Raw genomic sequence first — 17,052 nt, 5'->3', positions numbered from 1 at the left:
TGAGTCGTTCTTTCATTTCCATTTCTAAAGATGTCATTGTTTAACCGTAGCGCTATTGAACAAAGTGTCGCATTTGAAAAGGAAGGCAGGATTGCCGCCCGGATGTATAAACACACTCAACTCTGATCTTAAGCAGATTTATTGAAGGGAAGGAGGCCGCCGTACAGATACGAAATACGTCGGTTGATCGACGAAGACGGCGGCTGCCTACATGGACGTAAAGAGCTTATCCCACACTTCCACCTTCATGATGGCTTTGCCTAGCGGGCCCATGCTGGCTTTGACATCCAGGTAATTGCCCACGTAGGTGATCCCCGTGCCCGTGGCCGCTTCACGCGTAAAGCCGTGCTCTTGTTGCTTCTTCTCGTTGTACATCTCCTTGAACAGGTCCTTGTTGCATTCGCGGCCCTTCTTGTAGATGCCCACGGCGAACCAGTTCTTGTACAGGTTGTAGTCCCACGGCACGGAGAACATGATGGCCACCGTCTCGATGAAATCCTTCTGAGTCCTCTCAAAGAGGTCGTAGGTGAGGACGCCCACGCTGCCTGTGGCTTTGCTGCTGGACTTGGTGAAGGTGCACACTTCAGGCTTCAGGGGTCGCACCGTGGGCTGAGGCGGGTTGTACACCTCGCCGTTCTCCAGGTAGACCCTGTTGTGGGCCGTCCGTGAATTGAGTAATTCATCATCATAGCTTGTCAGCTAACCATTCTAGGGTGTTCTGAGGATATGCTCGATGGTCTCCATGTTATCAGTGGGCCAAGGGTTTATCCATTTTACCACCCACAAGATCGCAATTGGTTGGACTGTTTTGGCGTGTAATGTTAGGATTGGTCTCCTTATGGATTAACAGGGTCACGACAAGAACGTTCCGATTGAGTGATTGAAGGTTTAGAATTCAGCTGCTTGTGAGATTTTTTTTAAATATTTGACTATAACCAGCAGGGGCGCTGTTGAGTCACTTTTTTGAGATTAGGGCCTTGAAATATGAGTGACTGCATGAGCTGATTTTTGCTTTGTCCATTGAATTGAAGCAAAGTATGTGGCCGTTACATTCTTTACATTTGATTACAAAGACATTACAAACATTTGTTTTCTGGAACGGATTAATGGCATTCCCATTTATTTAAATGGGGAACAATGACTTGAGATGAGACTGTTATGAGGGTGGACAAGGAATAAGTCTGACTTGCATCTCAAGGTACCACCATATCCATATACCATTAAAATAAATTTGTAAAGTTCCTTAAACGTTCTAATTGGCTTTACAAACCTGACCCCGCTCTGGCAGTGTCTAATATTTGGAATCAGATCTACCAAGATTATTTTTCGGTGCTTACTTGGGGTTAATGAGGCAGTAGTTGTTGGTCAAATTGATGATCTCAATGGTCACGCTCCTCCTGCTGCTCACTTCGGCGGCCACAGCTTCTGCGGATTCCGTCATGTCGGCTCTGGCGTAAAAAGAGCAGAAAATGGAGATGGAGGAATTAGCGCTCGCCTCTCTCCTTCACCTCACTCGTCAGGACGATTCCTCCTAAAACTTGGTCCTGACCTATACTCTGCCGATGCCGCTTTGCTGGCATTCGGCTGACCTTCCGAGGCACCGGTAGAGCCGCTGCGCTTATAAATGATGGATTTGGGCCGAATAATGAGATGTGCGAAGCGCAGCCAGGAGAACCGCTTCGTTCTGACTGTCGACGGCCTAATTAGCCAGCGTACCTTTTCAATTACGGCTCCCCGACCAAGTCTATCGAGTGAAAGAAAGTCGGCTATACAAAATCACGCAGTCGTCTCAGCGGGCCTTCTCCTTTTAACTTTTCATCAACAAAGGCCAGTAAGGTAAAATATTTCGAAGTAAGAGGCTCTTACCTGCTTAGGTGCTTTCAAATTCCAAAGTGGGGGGAAAAAAAGAAGTCAAGCCTAGGAGGAGGAGTTTTTCTTTTTTTTTTTTCAAGGTAGGACAACACCCTTTTCAGTCCAGACGTGTCCGCCCTTGAAAAAGTTTCAGTCATCCCTATCCTCCCGTTTGCGGTGCAATGACAGCAAATATTTTTGCACCTGAGCCGCACCCATGTCTGCAGTGTGTATTTTGGAATCTATCCAATTTTCAATCCTCAAGGTTTACCCCGTTAACGCTTTGTGTGGTCGTCGAGCAACACTATCAATAAGAGGCAAGTTGCAACGTATGTCCGGAGTGCTTTTAGTCATGCTCTGGAATTTTTGCCACAATTGGCGGGGCCACGTAACAGGTAATCTAATATAGTCAACTTTTGGGTTTCAAATTTGGGTTTTAAAGTAAAATTAGTTTTTAAAATCAGGGTTGGAGTTTCGAACTCAGGTGTAAAACTAGGGTTTGCGTTTTAAATTTGGATATTAAAGTAGGATTGGGGTTTCAAATGAGGGTTAGGGTTTTAAATTACGATTTTAACTAAAGTTAGGGTTTCGAACCAGCGTGTCAAACTTGCCATTAGTTCACTTAGTTTTGTCATGGCTTTAGTGCACTTGGTAGAGTAGCTGTTGAAACTAAAATAAATAAATAAATAAATAAATAAATAAATAAATAAAATAAGCCAACAAAAAACATACCTCTTATGGTGTAATGCTTTGGGTGGGAGATTCCAGGTGCAAATCCTGGCAAGAGAATGCAACTTGTTGGTTAATTCAATACTTAATTTAAACAGTATTTGATTCCTCCAACAATCAAAAGAAAGAAAAAAAAACCACGATAGAAATAAAAGGCAACATGGGGACAACATGCAATCAAAACTTACCCACGCCGGGTCGTTGAACTCTTGACATCCTAACTCGCCCTTTATTGCACCAACTGATCATGCCTGTGATTGAAAACACAAAACATCCACACAGATTCACCTTTAGCTGCCACTTAAGTGAAATAATGACTCATAACAACCAAACGTTCACATTTGAGTACTTTATTATATCAATCCAATAACCTTGAAGGCAAAATAGCTTGCACACATTTTTGTATTTTTTTTATTTTTTTATACAGCAGATCCAAGGGACGTGCAAGACTCTAGCGATTCAACTGATCATAAAATTCCACTTTCACAATAGCCTTGCCCACAGTGGACATGGTGGCCCTCACATCCACCTGCTGGGTGCCATACACAAGCCCAGAGCCGGTGGCGTCCGCCCGGCTGAAGCCGTTCATATCCTTGCCGTCGTACATTTGCTCGTAGAGCTTCTTGTCGCAGGTGCGCGACGCCTGGAAGATGCCCACCGCCAGCCGGTTTTTATACAAGTTGTGGTCGTAGGGCACCGAGAACATGACGGCCATACGCAGCGAGCATGCACGGTTCTGCATGTGGAAGAGGTCATAGGTCAGCAGGCCCACGGCGCCGGTGGCCGTGTGGTCGTCCTTGGTGAAGGAGCACAGCTCGGTTTGCCCGCTGCGGATGCTCGGCTGCGGCGGGTGTTGGCAGAAGCCGCTCGACATGTACACCCTGCCGGACAAAAAACGCCGCAGAATCAAAGCTCTGACATGAACACAAATACGGTGGCCTACAAGGGTCAAAATGTCTCATTACCCAGGACGCACTCGACCAGGGATTGTCAACCAGTGGTCCACGGCCCTTTATTGAACGTGGGCCGCCAAATTGAAAATGCAATATTTTTAAAAATAAAAATGATTTATTATTTAGACTTGATTTATTTTCCAGCTAATTTTGTGAATAATTTATCCATCCAAATTATAATAAATATAGCTAAGATACCCAAAATAGATATACAGATGCAAATAAATGGCCTGTATTTGTGCGCAAAATTAATATTCTGCCAAAGCAGTGGTCCCTGAGTTGCTTCTTGGTTATAATGGTGGTCTCTTGGACAAAACCAGTTAGAACCCTCCCCGCACCAGATGGTTAAGCAGGCCGTGTGGTTTGTAACAACTCACTTCGGATTAATGAGGCAGTAGATGGAGCTCACATTGGTGATTTCGAATGAGCAGTTGGTGTTGGTGGTGAGGGTCGCTGAAAGGGCCTCTGCCGTATTCATGGTGGCTGCAACAACAAATTGCACATGAGCATCTTCACGCCAAAAGAAGTAAAGTCCTCCTTACCTTTTTTGGGGGTGAATCAACCGGCTTGTGTGAGGTAGCAGCGTCTGTGTTTTCTCCCGACCAGTGCGAGAAGGACGAAGAGGAGGAGGGGGAAGAGGAGGAGGAACAGGCGAGGTCGCTCTTAGTAGACGACCGACACAAGTGCGGGCGTGTTCACTGTACTAAGCGGAAGAACAAACAAAACATACATTTCGGCTACACCCTAACTAACCTGACAGCTCGACACGATACAAATATGTAGGAAATGTCACATATGTAGAAAATGTAATATACACAGGTTAAATAAAATCTAAACTACTTTCCCAATGTGTTCTTCTGTTCTTGTTTTGAAATTTGATTATTTGAATACAATTAACACGCTCAAGTCTCAAACGTCTCTGTGGAACGCTCCAGGTTGTGACTTACAGCCACAGTCTGTCTGTTCATCCCCCCCCATTATTGCGCAACAGCGTGCCAGTGGCTGCAAGTGAGGGCGCGCTTGGGAATGCCTATTCCATACGTCAACACTCGTATAGAATATTCGTGGCTGGCTGCATGCTTACCCTGGAGAGACCTCAAGAACAACACAAAACAACACAAAAACAACACAATCACGCACACACACACACACACACACACACACACACACACTACTACTACTGGAATATGAGATGATAGCCACTTGCCAATTATCTGTTTCCTGCTTTCCCAGACGTTTTGAGATGTGCTTAACTCGTGCATATAACACGGCGCCAGCTGTAGGGAAGCCTTCATCTTCGATGCTTCAAGTCAGCAGATGGTCACAAACGACTGCAAAAAAAAAAACATCTATTTTTGGAAAAAAAAGAAGATACATTTGCACTAGATAGACTTTATACGGTCAATCATTCCATGTGAAGCTCAGCCAGTTACCTTGGCAAAAAGCTGCATTAAACATGAGCCGCCTGGCCTGGTCGTCATTATATCTCGCCACAATGTTCGTTAATCAGATCGGGAAATAAAATATTAGGCTATAAGGAAAATAACTAATAACTCGCCTTTCTTTTTCATCCAAACCTAAGAAAAGTGGCTCACTAAGTAGTCTCGACAAACGGCTATAAATTGTCAAAAGTCCCAAATAGAAATTTGACCTCATTTGAGGATGTAAAAATGCAAAAACGGGGAAATAAAGACAGTTTACAAGTAGAAATACAATACTATCACCATCCTAAATGTATCATTTTACATTGACCTATTTTTTAATTAAATTCTGAATTTTACAGATTTTATTTGTGGTTACGACAAATTTGTGAGGCCACTTGTTGCTAGGCAGAATTGCTGGGGCACAAGATATGGGGGGGGGGTAAGAAATTGTTGTTTGTCTTTAATGGTTGTGGCTTTTCCTGCTACAAAACGACCAATTTCCTGCTTTTACCCTATCGTTATCTTCGAGACCACTTAAGCGGGTGACAAAAGAACTAAATATTAATAATAATCATTCATTTATGGAAAGAAAAATGAGCTAAAGATAAAATCGTAGTCAATTACATCGAGCGCGGCATCAATACCACGTACGTTTGTCGTCCTCATGAGACGAGCAAAGCTGTTTTTTTTTTTAAATCCAAATGATGTGGTGAACATGCACGCATGCTGCTGAATTCAAAGTGAAGATTAAGCAAAACTACTCAAATTACAAGCAGGTATTATTAATTGAGGATTATCATTGAGTCGAGATAATTAAATAAAGGATTAAAAAAGATGGCATTAATGTCATCTTTGTTTTTTTTTTATAGGTTTTATGTGGAACTTTTAGCATCCTAATATGTACAGAGGAGAATTAAAGACTAGAATATAATAAAGACCAAATATTTCTAAAAAGGTCTAATATTGCAGCAAGGACCGAAAATGGCAATAAGAAACTTGATTGGCAAAAGAACAATCTGGTGACACCTAGTGGACAGGTGTAGGCTTTGGTGCCTTTTTTCTTCTTTTTTTTTATTTATTCTTTTTTCCCAAAGATAATATTTAGGCTAACTTTCAGTAGCTTTTTTATGTTTATTTTTTCTTTGATTTCTTACTTTTAATCACATTTTATATAACTGCTCTTTTATTTGAATGACCTTTTAACATATCATGTAAATACATTTACATTTCTCAAACACTTTGCATCCTGAGCATGGGGACGTCACGGCTTTGGAGTTTTATGTCACTATATTTTTTTACTTTGGATTAAAACCCTCTTCTTGGGCGGTTTATTAAGTGGCTGGGCCATGACTCGAGTCCCCCCCCCCACCACCACTCTTCCTTTACTCTTACAGGAAGCCCAAACTTTGGAACTGTGAGGAGGATGTGCAGTAGAAAACCATGACGTAGTCATTTTCTAAACTTTATACTTCATCTCCGATCCCATATTCCACATCATCGCTACACATTCATCAGAACTGAGAGCGGGGGGGGGGCAGGCCTGATTAATCCCCCGTGGTCATGCCAACAGTTTTCAAAGGTAAACGCAGAGTAATAGGCACGGCCCCTCCCAACAAGTGAGGTCGAGGTATAAGGTGGCATTATGCAAACTTCACAGTGATTAATTTGGGTATCTGGAATGATGTTTCGCCGGGAGACGAGCGTATTGATTGATTGCTGCGAGGGGGGGGTGGTTTCTGCACATTTACTCGATGATGAATAGGCTGTCAGGGCCGGCCGGCGCCAAATATGGCCTTGTAAATTAATGTTTAAGCGATTATGGTTTAAGTGTAAATATTACATCCATTAGGGGAAGCAGGATGGGGGATTACATTGAAACGGGGGGGGGGGGGGGGGGGCAAAACTGAGGAAGTACATCCGGACACATGGCTTTAATCTGCATGTGCGATATTTAGTCAAAAGTCCTTGACATTAATCGGCCCGTGTGTGTGTTTGTGCGCTTTGAAGAGGGCACGCGCTGAAGAAGGCGAGAGGGGTGGAGTGGGGGTGGGGGGGGGGCTTTAAGTTGACAGAGCATGCTGGCGCATCCGCTCGCTCAAATTAGCGGCAACTAAAACTTAGGCGGGGTGACGCGCCAGAGGTGAGAGCAGGAATAAAAAGCACGCCTGGGAGATGATTTGCACGGATTAATACTCGTCGTCATCCTCTGGCTGAGCCAAATCAATATTGTGCCACGCAGGAATACGTTTGTTTGACAAAAAAACAACAACAACAAAGGAGAAGTGAAGACGACGACGTCGAGTCAAAATAAGCCAAACTGTTTGGCGGCTTGCAATTAGCACGCGCCACTTTTGCTTTTCTCCATCTGTGGGAATTACGCGTGTTGAAAAATAGCGCTCGGGCAAACTTTTTGAAGAAAAAAGAATTTGATGGCTCAATTATGCAAATGTATGCAGGATATATCCATATGCATTTGCTGGGTGACTTGAAAAGACATTAGATTAAATTAGAATTACACAGTGGTGTGTCTTGTGTCGTCAAATTTTAATGGCTATGTTTAAACCATAGTTTAAGTCCACGTATGTGATTGAAGTATCGGCGAGTACTCAAATAATTACTTGTACTCACACCCGCTCTCAAAAAGTGGTATGCCCCCCTGGGTGGTCATTGCCCCCCACCCCTTTTTGCACACCCCTGTTTAGAACTAACCCTGAATGTTTCTAGCAGCGTGAGTATATTTTCCTCGATCAGTGTGAGCATCAAAGTTGGAAGCCTGAAGATATGCTAATATATGCGCTATACATCCACGCTTTTGTTGTTTGAGTAAGCAATCAGAACGAGAGGCATCATTGATTTCTGATTATCGGTGCGCGCCGATACACAAAAAGGCCCTTGAACGCCAATTCGCTTCCCTCCTTGCATATCTTCCGCTAATTACCACACGGGGAATATGCAATGTACTCTTTTGGATACAATTCCTTCAAGACAGAAATTTTTTTTTGTTTTGCGGCGATGCTGCATGTATGCATGCAAATATGCGGACGATTTGCATATCCCCCTGACTCACAAACACAGGCCTCCTCACTCTTGCATTAATGCAATACAAACACCGGGATCCTCGCTAGGGTATCGATTGTGTCCGCTGCATGCGCCACATGCACAGATCTGCACACATTTGGGGATGAAGTGCTGCCGCCAGGAGGGAAAACACAGTATTTAATTTTTTACATGTTTTTTTTTTACGCCGATTTCAAATATGTTCAAAAGATTTTTGTGCTGATTAAAACAGATGTAAAAAAGCAAAGCCATTTTGGACCTCGGCTCCGCCTTCCGTCCCACGCCACTTTATAAGAAGCATAATCCCATCGATCGCAAAGCCGTCGGGGGCCGCTGGTCTGTAAACGGACGAGTGCTCAATAAGAGGACAACTTGGAAGGATGCTCGGAGGGGTGAGACAGGTGTGGAGAGAGGGGGGGGGGGTCATCTTATCGGTGAATCTTGCCATCATTTATCAAATTTATTGCTTTCTTGTCTTGTTGCTGGCCGCTACAATCACCCCTCACCTGCCCCCTCCCCCCCTCCTCACCCCACATGCTAGACCTCGAGCTGTGCCCATCACAGTCAGTTAGCCAGGCCGGCGCAATTAAAAGCGCGCCGCCCGGGGTAAGGCGATGAAACGTATGACATTTTGCCGTTGACTGATGATGAATCCGGAGCGACGGGCCAGCCGGACGCACGGGGGGCATGGTCATGGATTTGACCCCCCACCCCTCCTCCTCCGTGTTATGCTCCTGCGCTTCCCTACTGTCTTATTTTAGCGGGCATACCCTTCAAGCCCCGCCCCAAACACTTCCTTTATCATCACTTGACAGTTTAACAGGGCTCAATGCAATGGGTGGCTTCTCTTAACTGTTTCCATGGTTATATTCTTCCGATTCTTCACCTTTGATAAAGTCAATCTGCTTGCTCGCTGCTTTGCTGCCAAGCTCATTTGTCACCCACACAATAACATCTCGCTATCCTATCACTTTTTCTTGTTTGTTTTTTCACACTCATGTTAGAGGGCCTCAAAGTACTTTTCCCCCCTCCCTTATATGGCTGTTTTTAATAAAGATGGACGATTTTTTTTTTTTTCCAATAAGAATTGCAGCTATTTCATCTCCATTCAATGAGCAGGTAATGAGCTCTGTGCTTTTCTTTTCATCCCAGTTCTCATGACAATGTCAGTGACATTTGAAGAGTATTACTTAGTGACTGCAAGTTGACTTTCTAACTAAAAAAAAAATAAAAATAAAAAATCTACACAGTTGGATCTAAATTCCTGTGTCCTACCCATGTTGGGGGAAACTTTTAAAAAATATAATAACAGCAAATAATGCATGAAAATGGTTGAAAAGATAGACAAAGAAAAAAAAAATCATAAACTCAAATGCAGTAAAGCAAAACTCAATAGTCACAGCTGACTGCATTAAAAGAAAGTCTGAAAATTGATCCCAATCCAAAATTGACGTTGCTTTTTCCCAAAGATGCATCAACAATCTTGAAGCGTGATTTTGATTAATTGGACATGGAAAGTGCTGGCTGGCAGCATTGATCCAAACGCCAACAAGCGCACAATCAGGGACACTCGCGTGCCGGATCGATCGGCTCCGCAACACAAGCAATACAGATCTTAAGGTCAAAGACACATTCTTGCCACGCACCCGCAAAACTAACTGTTCTGGTCGTGAAACTGACCCATCCGTAACATTTTGACTGGTGAGCATAAACAAGAAGAATAAAAAAATAAAAGCAAGGAAAGTCATCCATGGCGCTCATTTAAAAACTCCAGATGGCACATTTGAGTTGATACCCACTGAAAGGTTATCACTCACTGGAGCATTTTGAAAAGCGCTAATTAATTCCACTTTTCCTCCCCACGCAAAAAAAAAAAAAAGTGGCTATAATGCACGTATTTAAAAAGCAGTAGGCGGCTGGCGTGATGGGGAAGATTGATGGTCGCGAGGTCGACCGGCGCGTTGGCCCGATGTCCCTGACACGTCATAACGCCAGTTTAGGGCCAATGATGCTAATAATACATCTTGGTGACACATTGTGATTACGGCTGCAATATGCCACGGCAGCGGATATGTGCTTACTCAACAGTGGAGAAGGCCTTTGGCTCCTTCCAATGCAAAGTTTAATTTGAAAAGTACTTCTTCAAGGAAAAGCCCGACTGTCACTTTTTGCAGCATGGAAGGCCAGCTGACCACGTCTGTTGTGCAAAAGTGAAAATTTTTTTTTTTTTACAAACTACAATAAAAAAAATATAAATTATATATGACATTAAAATTAAATTAGGTAAAATACAATTACATTTTCTATACCTTGACTATTTTTAATTTATCTACTGAAGGCAGCAAAAAATATTTTCTACCATTAATTTCAAGTGAGCCAATTTTTTTTTTGTTCTGTATCAGCATGGATCATTTATAACACAAATTTTTGAAACATTTCCAATTAATTTGTATTTCCGCCATATTGCATAAGAAAATACGGTGTGTATGTAATTTAGAAATAAATCCTCTCCAAATATTAAGGGACAAATATCAGAAAAAAATATCCTCTCCAAATACTAAGGGAAAAATGTCAGCCCTTTCAGAATCAACTTAGCTATGTTCACTCCCACGACGGCGCAAACGCCCATTTCTAACTGCACTCGTCTACAAAACAGCCACAAGTAGAAAACAAAGAAAACTACCCGTTGTGATAGACTTGCCAAGCTCGGCCCCTTCATCTTGAAACAGGCCTGATAAAGAGTTCTAAACTGATCGTGGCTCAAAACCAATCTGAGGTGGATTATTGTGGATAAACTGCATCTTCAACTGCTCCCAATTCAGCAATCTTTGGCCTCTAGTCATCACTCGTGAGTATTTTGCCGAGCCAAAGTGTCCAATAAAAAAGTGGATCAGATTTCTCTAAGAAAAAAAAAAAAAACCCTGCCACCTGTGTATAAACCCGCAGAATAAACCGACACGCTCATGCTTTCCATTGGCTTAAGTGTGTAATATCTGCAACACGTCCCTTCAGGCTCTCACTTCCTCTCACAGCGCAGCCTTTCCTTTAATTGTTTTCTTCACTTCTCAATTCGCTTGGAGAGAGTGTGAGTGCCTGTGCCAATGGCCCTGCAAGTCATGCACCCCGGGCCAATTCTCCTCCAGTCAGAACCTGGCACATCATCACCCGATGGCACCTGCGCAGATGGCAGACCTCGACTGCTCGGCGAGGTGAGAGGAGATAGCGCGAGGAAGCTAAAGGCAACGAAAGCGTGCACATGAAAAGGATGGAAATAAATATTTTTTTGCTCTTCTTTTCAGTTATTCAATTCTATAGTCTGGGGCTTTTGTTGTGTGTTCCACAATGACAATGAAAATCTAAATCCAATGTATTGGACCTCACAATTAGCCACACAGATAATTTGTAAATCCTCTATAAAAAAGTAACCCCAGACATCACAGCTGTCAAAGTCAAGGCCCAGGGGCCAGATACGGCCCGCCACATTATTTTGGGTGGCCCACGGAGACAAGTTGTGCATTGAATTCATGTCAATTCGAGAATTTCAAATTGTTTTCACTTTTTTTTGGTTAGCATTTTTTATTACCGTTAATTTTGTAAAATAATTTCTAATTTTAAATATTAGATTTGATTTCAATATTTGAACAATTTTTATTAGGCTCTGTTTTGAAAACGAGTTATTCATCAGTTTGTTGTGTAGCCCATACTATATATACAATATGAGACGTTCATACATTTATTTGGGTTGACAATTTTAATGGCCCTTTGAAGCAAACTATGACTATGACCGTGACAAAAATAATTTTGACAACCCTGCCATACATGTCCATTTCAATCCACCTTGGACTGGTCTCCAGGCAACCACAAGGCACATATGGACCATCACACACTAAATTCACACCAATAACTTAATATAGCTCATTTTCAAGCACTTTGTTACAACTTTTATACACTTAAAAAAAAAAAAATCATGTGCATGTTCCTTTGTTAAATATCGCAATATGTTGCACAGCTGTGAGACGCTTTAATGTTTCTCTCACAGGAAGTATTAATCAGCGTGACTTTCTTTAAAAAGAGCTCACCCGGCGGTGAGACGATTGACTGTATATTTAATGTTATGTTCACATAAAGCGTCAATTACGAGAACATTTTAACAACCGCATCGATCCGAGACATCATTTGGAGACTTCCTACTAGCCCTCGATGACAAATAAATCCATGTAGGAGTCAAATTTCATGGATATTGCCACACTAGAAATTGTAATGTCACTCAGTGGCGCCCCCTGGAAAGTTGAAGAGAAATTGCAACTGAGTTTTACCCACTGACATGAAATTGGGTGGACATGTCTCACGTAAGAGGAAATACAAAAAAACGTCCTCCTGGACTAAAAAGACAAGTTGTAAGAAAGTCCCCCCCCTCCTATTTCTGCTGTTATTGCTCCTGCATCTCTTCTTGACAGCACCGTGATTCATTTCCTCCTCGCCTGAAAGGCGGGAAATGAATAGAAAGTGGTAGGTTTCGTCAAATGTTAAACAGTTGAAGGGCCAGCTCGGCTGAGTCACTTCGGATGCATTTAGGGAGGGGTGGTTACTTTTGCAATATGTCACTCAAGTTTGTTTAGTGCGTGTCACAGGTACCGAATGGTGTAAGGTTCAAAATGTTCACGCTTCAAATGAGAAATACATTTATGAAGGCAGAATTACTCTCGATTCTATGAAATAAAAACATTTACGCGACTTTGTCACCGGGCGTTTTCTTGAAGGTGAACATCTAGTGGCATGTCTGTAATAGATCCAGACAAGCGTAATCCCGCCTGGGGTGGGCGATCCATAATGAAGACGTCAAGCTCGTTCGGGTTGATCCCATGAGGTGGCCTCTCCACAGGGGGGGGGGTCCTTGGGATGTTATTTACGCAATGTGTAGAATGGAGAAATATTTCTTTCCTCGGACTTTGATAGAATTTGTAATTACGCTTAATCTTCAGTGACACGTGGGAGGTTAGGAGGGGGGGGGGGGGGGGGCAAGTGAGCACTGCGTCATGCGTGTCACAACATCAGACGACTTTTTACGGGATTATACATGTGAGCCCGGTTTGAGCCAGCCTGCTGCCCGCCCGAGTTCAGCTCGGGCGCTCGACTTATGGCCGGGTGCTGAATTAAATATTTGCACGCGTGCCATCCTCAATCTGTGCCCCCTCAAACCTTCCAAGAGTGTGCAATTAGTCTCACAGCACACACTCACGTGGCCAAAAAATGGGATTAATGTGGGGGAAGGCGAGGTATGATGGCGGGAATCAAATCTTTTGAAATACTTTTCTGGAAGGGTAACGACTCACGGCGACCTGGTGGTACCTGAGATCTGTCACCCAGTGGGTGGAGTCAAGCCCCGCCCCCCGCTGGTGAGCCATATGGGTGAGGGAGATTTTTTCACGGGCGTCAATGTTTGGCAGCGGCAATCTGATCCCTCTGCTGCTTTCTCATTATCGAGGAATAAATAGAACAAGACAACACAAGAGTGGCCCTGTTGTGTCGTCGTCGTCCTGACTTCTGGGCCGGGCAGATGGCGCCGAATCGTAAAAGACGACATTTGAGATGTTTGGGCTGCAGCACTAAAGACAAAGTTAAAAAAAAAAAAAAAAAAAGGAAAGGAACAAAGCAGCAGTTGATATAAAAAGTCTAAATATCCCTCCTAAGAAAATTAATACTTAGTCATATTATTTGTTACCAAAATAGCAGTGGATAAAATTTGAAATATTTTACATTTAATATAGAGTAGTGATCATGGTGTAAAATGAAAAAGTAAAAAATATTTTTTGTGTGCACATTTCTATGTTTCTATAAGGGCTACAATTTGATTTTTAGATTTTCCAATCTAGTGAATTTCATTTTGGCTTTTGCCGGTTAATGCCAAAGTGCCCGGTAACCAAAATCAGACTTGTGTTTCTTTATCTTCTCATATTTCACCTCTGAAAATCTTGCTCACTGTGTGGTGTCTGCAGTGGCCCATGTGAAAAGGAGCAAAAGATGTCAGATCTCCTCCAAAGGTCTACAGAGGGGGAGGAGGGGGGTGGGTACTCAAACAGAGGCTGCCTTCAAATAAAGCGTGGCAGCTCACAAGCTTCCCTTTCCATTAAACAGCCGTGCACTTGCTAGCTCCTGGCTTTATTGCGCCGCTGCTTCGGGAGCATGAGCCCATGAGACTCGTCACCATTATTAGCAGCTCGCAGTACATAATCCCACCGCAGATTCTCGAGGAGGTCCGAAAGAGAGGTTGGGGTGCATTATACAGTGCGGCCTCAATGACACACGCCAGATGGCGGCCCCCCTAAGCCGCCGAGGCCGGACTCGGCGCCAGTCGCCCTCCTCTGGCATTCCTTTTGTAGGGGCGATGAAGATATCTCCCCAAAGCCTCGGCCTCGTTCCGCTTCCGATACTCTCAGGTGCTTCCAGAGAGGAGACGGGAAGCCAAAACAACCCCTGTGTTTTCCCCTCCTTCATCTTCCGTCCTCATCTGCATAAATGTCGTTTTGATTCATCATGTATAAGGTTAAGACGGGAGTCTATGCGAGCAACGGCGGCCCGCCGATTCGTTGTTATTCATGCGCACAATGCAAGTCTGCGGAAAAAGAAAAATGTCTTCACTACGGGGGAGAAACTCAAAATAAGCAATAGCGCACCTTCATGGGAACACACCGCCTGAATTGCATCTTTCATATATCATACCTGCTCTGAAATGTAAAATTCAACCACAATTACATTTTCTGTGTTCCTCATTAAGAACAAGCTTTCAAAGCGGCAATCTATGAGGCTTCAAAATAATTTATGTAGAGCGTTTTATAGTGCAATATACTGGGGTGGTTATCCTTGTCGAAAGGTGCAACAATGCAGTAAATCTGAAAAGATTTGAGAGCTTGGATTCAAATTTGAAGTCATGTTCCCCTCCTCACTAATGGCCTCCCCGTGTGCGTTTCTAACCGAAGCGACCCGAGAGCGCAGGGAGGGCGCGGCGAGGTGTCACTTCACGTTGCTAGCGTGCATGCTAATTTCCCCGTTAAGCATTGATATGCTGTGAGTGACTGAAACAATAACGAGGCAGGACAATTCGCATGTAGTGCAGCCGGAGCTTCTAATTGTTATTGATGGGGGAGGGGGGGGGCGTCAACGTGTGGAACAAGTAGGGAGCAAAGAATTCCTCAAGAATTTAGGGCGAAAATGTTAAGAAGGCCGCCGGGGTCATGATATGACGCCAAGGACGATTGTGCTGCTGCTACGGCGGCGTATAGACAGCCATGTAAATAAAAATGTAAATAATAGACGCAGTGGGAGCTCATCAAAAGCGAGGCTAAAAGATCTCAATCATTCCCTGCTGGCTTGTTGCGGCCAAGGCCATGAATCGCAACCTCTCAGTGAGAATTGGAGGAGAAAATAAATGAATGTGCACGCGGTACGATAAATGTGTCGGCGTTTTGATATTACTATTAATGTTCAGCTATAGTCGAAGCAATAACTTGTAACTTATGTATGCTTTACAGTTTCTGAAACATACTGTGGATATATTTTTGGCATCCTTTTGCATTCTAATCACTGTAAGGGACAGCAGCATCCACTGCTAAGGATATTACGCCGTAGCTAAGGAAACGGAATAGAAAGTCTGACTGGCAAATTAAAAAAATAATAATAATATTTAGCTTGAGGGGCAAAAACTGACCAAGAATTCAGGACCAATGCAGTCTTAGTTGGGAGAGTTTTAGATCTTGGCATTTTTTTCTAAAATGGGGTTGAGGGGCACAAGTTATCATGCCCCAAGAATTCTACCTAGCAACGATGTAAGTGGCCAAACAATCAAAACTATTTAAATTTGTTGAAAACTTTTACTCACATTTTCAAAATAAATCATCTTTCTTTTTCTATTTTTGGGAATGTTTTTCTAAGTGGCTGTCAAACTTTCTGCTGACTATATTCCAGTTGACTTCCTCTCTTGCAATGACTGTTTGATCTTATTTGAAACAAATGATGTTGACTTACCGTAAAAAAAAAAAAGAAGAATTGTAGAAGAAGCTGTACAGTTGCCATATTCTTCAAACAGACGAGCCGTCGGGATCGCCGCCGCCTCGTAATTAGACACACTGCCACCGCCCTGCGTGTCAGAGGATGACGATACCATCTTAATATCCTTCAGAGAAATGCCTCATTATCATCGTTAGCAAGTGGCGAGTTATTATCATTCTCATCAGCCTATGAAAAGCGAGAGGAACGTGGCTCGGGACAACAAAACGACTCACACGGTGTGTCACTGTGACACAAACACATTTCGGAGCGGTCGGCGTATGATTAGAGGCCGCCGATGGCACAAAATAAACCATATCGAGCCTCGCCACTTGCCTGACAGCTCTTGCTCGTCCTTTCACTTTGTCACACCAAAACCTGTAATCTAGCCCATGTGGGGACTTGTGTGCTAAACATCCCCTAAAAATCAATGCCTTCCCACCCAAAAGGCCACCAGGAAAAACATTTTTCTTCTTACAAATATTGTAAGCTATAAATATTTGACAGGAAATTCAATGAGAAGATCCAGTAAAAAAATAAAAAGAAGAAAGTTCAGTGCAAGACATTTAAAAAGCAGTTCAGATATTAAATTGCAATAGCAAGGGGGGGGGGAAATCACAATTTGATTATTTTTTGCTTCAGCCCAACTTCCCACTAATTATAACACATTTTTTTGGTGAAAATCCCACTAAATTCTCAAGAGAAAAATCCGCTCTGGCAGCAAGCAGTACCTCATCCCCTCACGTGACCACTCCCCCTCCCTCCTGCAGTCTGAAGCACCGACTGCTGACACATTTGCAATTCAAATCAAGTTTAGGTTGGAAGGCTGAAGTTCGCGGGTTCGAACCCCGATCCAAACTGACCTTTCCACCCCCCCTCCCCACCCTTCCCTGGCATCCCCGGCGCGCTTGGAAACGATTTCAATACCAGCGCCGTTCTGGGAATTGGACTGAATTTCAAGATAACGCTTGGACGGGTGGCGGCCATCTTTTGAA

At 43.3% G+C, this 17,052-nt stretch overlaps 2 protein-coding genes across 5 annotated transcripts; both read right to left on the bottom strand.

Annotated features, from left to right (window-relative positions):
• Positions 1-121: 121 nt before the first annotated feature.
• On the bottom strand, positions 122-2,602 carry apnl (actinoporin-like protein). Of its 4 annotated transcripts, none has more exons than XM_085934789.1 (3): positions 2,584-2,602; positions 1,338-1,448; positions 122-649 (listed from the first exon to the last, which is right to left on the bottom strand). In XM_085934789.1, exons 2-3 carry the CDS (start codon positions 1,439-1,441, stop codon positions 208-210), a joined length of 546 nt encoding a protein of 181 aa, XP_085790915.1. In that variant the 5' UTR covers positions 1,442-1,448; positions 2,584-2,602; the 3' UTR covers positions 122-207. The 4 variants fall into 4 exon arrangements, with proteins under 4 accessions (XP_085790915.1, XP_085790912.1, XP_085790913.1 ...); XM_085934786.1 differs by lacking the exon at positions 2,584-2,602 and adding an exon at positions 1,867-2,017; XM_085934787.1 differs by lacking the exon at positions 2,584-2,602 and adding an exon at positions 1,717-1,840.
• A 318-nt stretch (positions 2,603-2,920) lies between these two features.
• Positions 2,921-4,456, bottom strand: LOC147044213 (uncharacterized). The gene is made up of 3 exons (XM_085934790.1): positions 4,076-4,456; positions 3,911-4,016; positions 2,921-3,461 (listed from the first exon to the last, which is right to left on the bottom strand). The coding sequence occupies exons 2-3, from the start codon at positions 4,009-4,011 to the stop codon at positions 3,032-3,034; spliced, it is 531 nt and encodes a 176-aa protein (XP_085790916.1). The 5' UTR covers positions 4,012-4,016; positions 4,076-4,456; the 3' UTR covers positions 2,921-3,031.
• Positions 4,457-17,052: the final 12,596 nt, after the last annotated feature.

The sequence above is a fragment of the Syngnathus leptorhynchus genome, chromosome 16 (genome assembly GCF_054491065.1).
Source record: "Syngnathus leptorhynchus isolate UIUO chromosome 16, UIUO_Slep, whole genome shotgun sequence".
NCBI classification, from domain to species: Eukaryota; Metazoa; Chordata; class Actinopteri; order Syngnathiformes; family Syngnathidae; genus Syngnathus; species Syngnathus leptorhynchus.
Note: the sequence above shows the minus strand (reverse complement) of the source record. Positions and strands in the feature narration are given on the sequence as shown.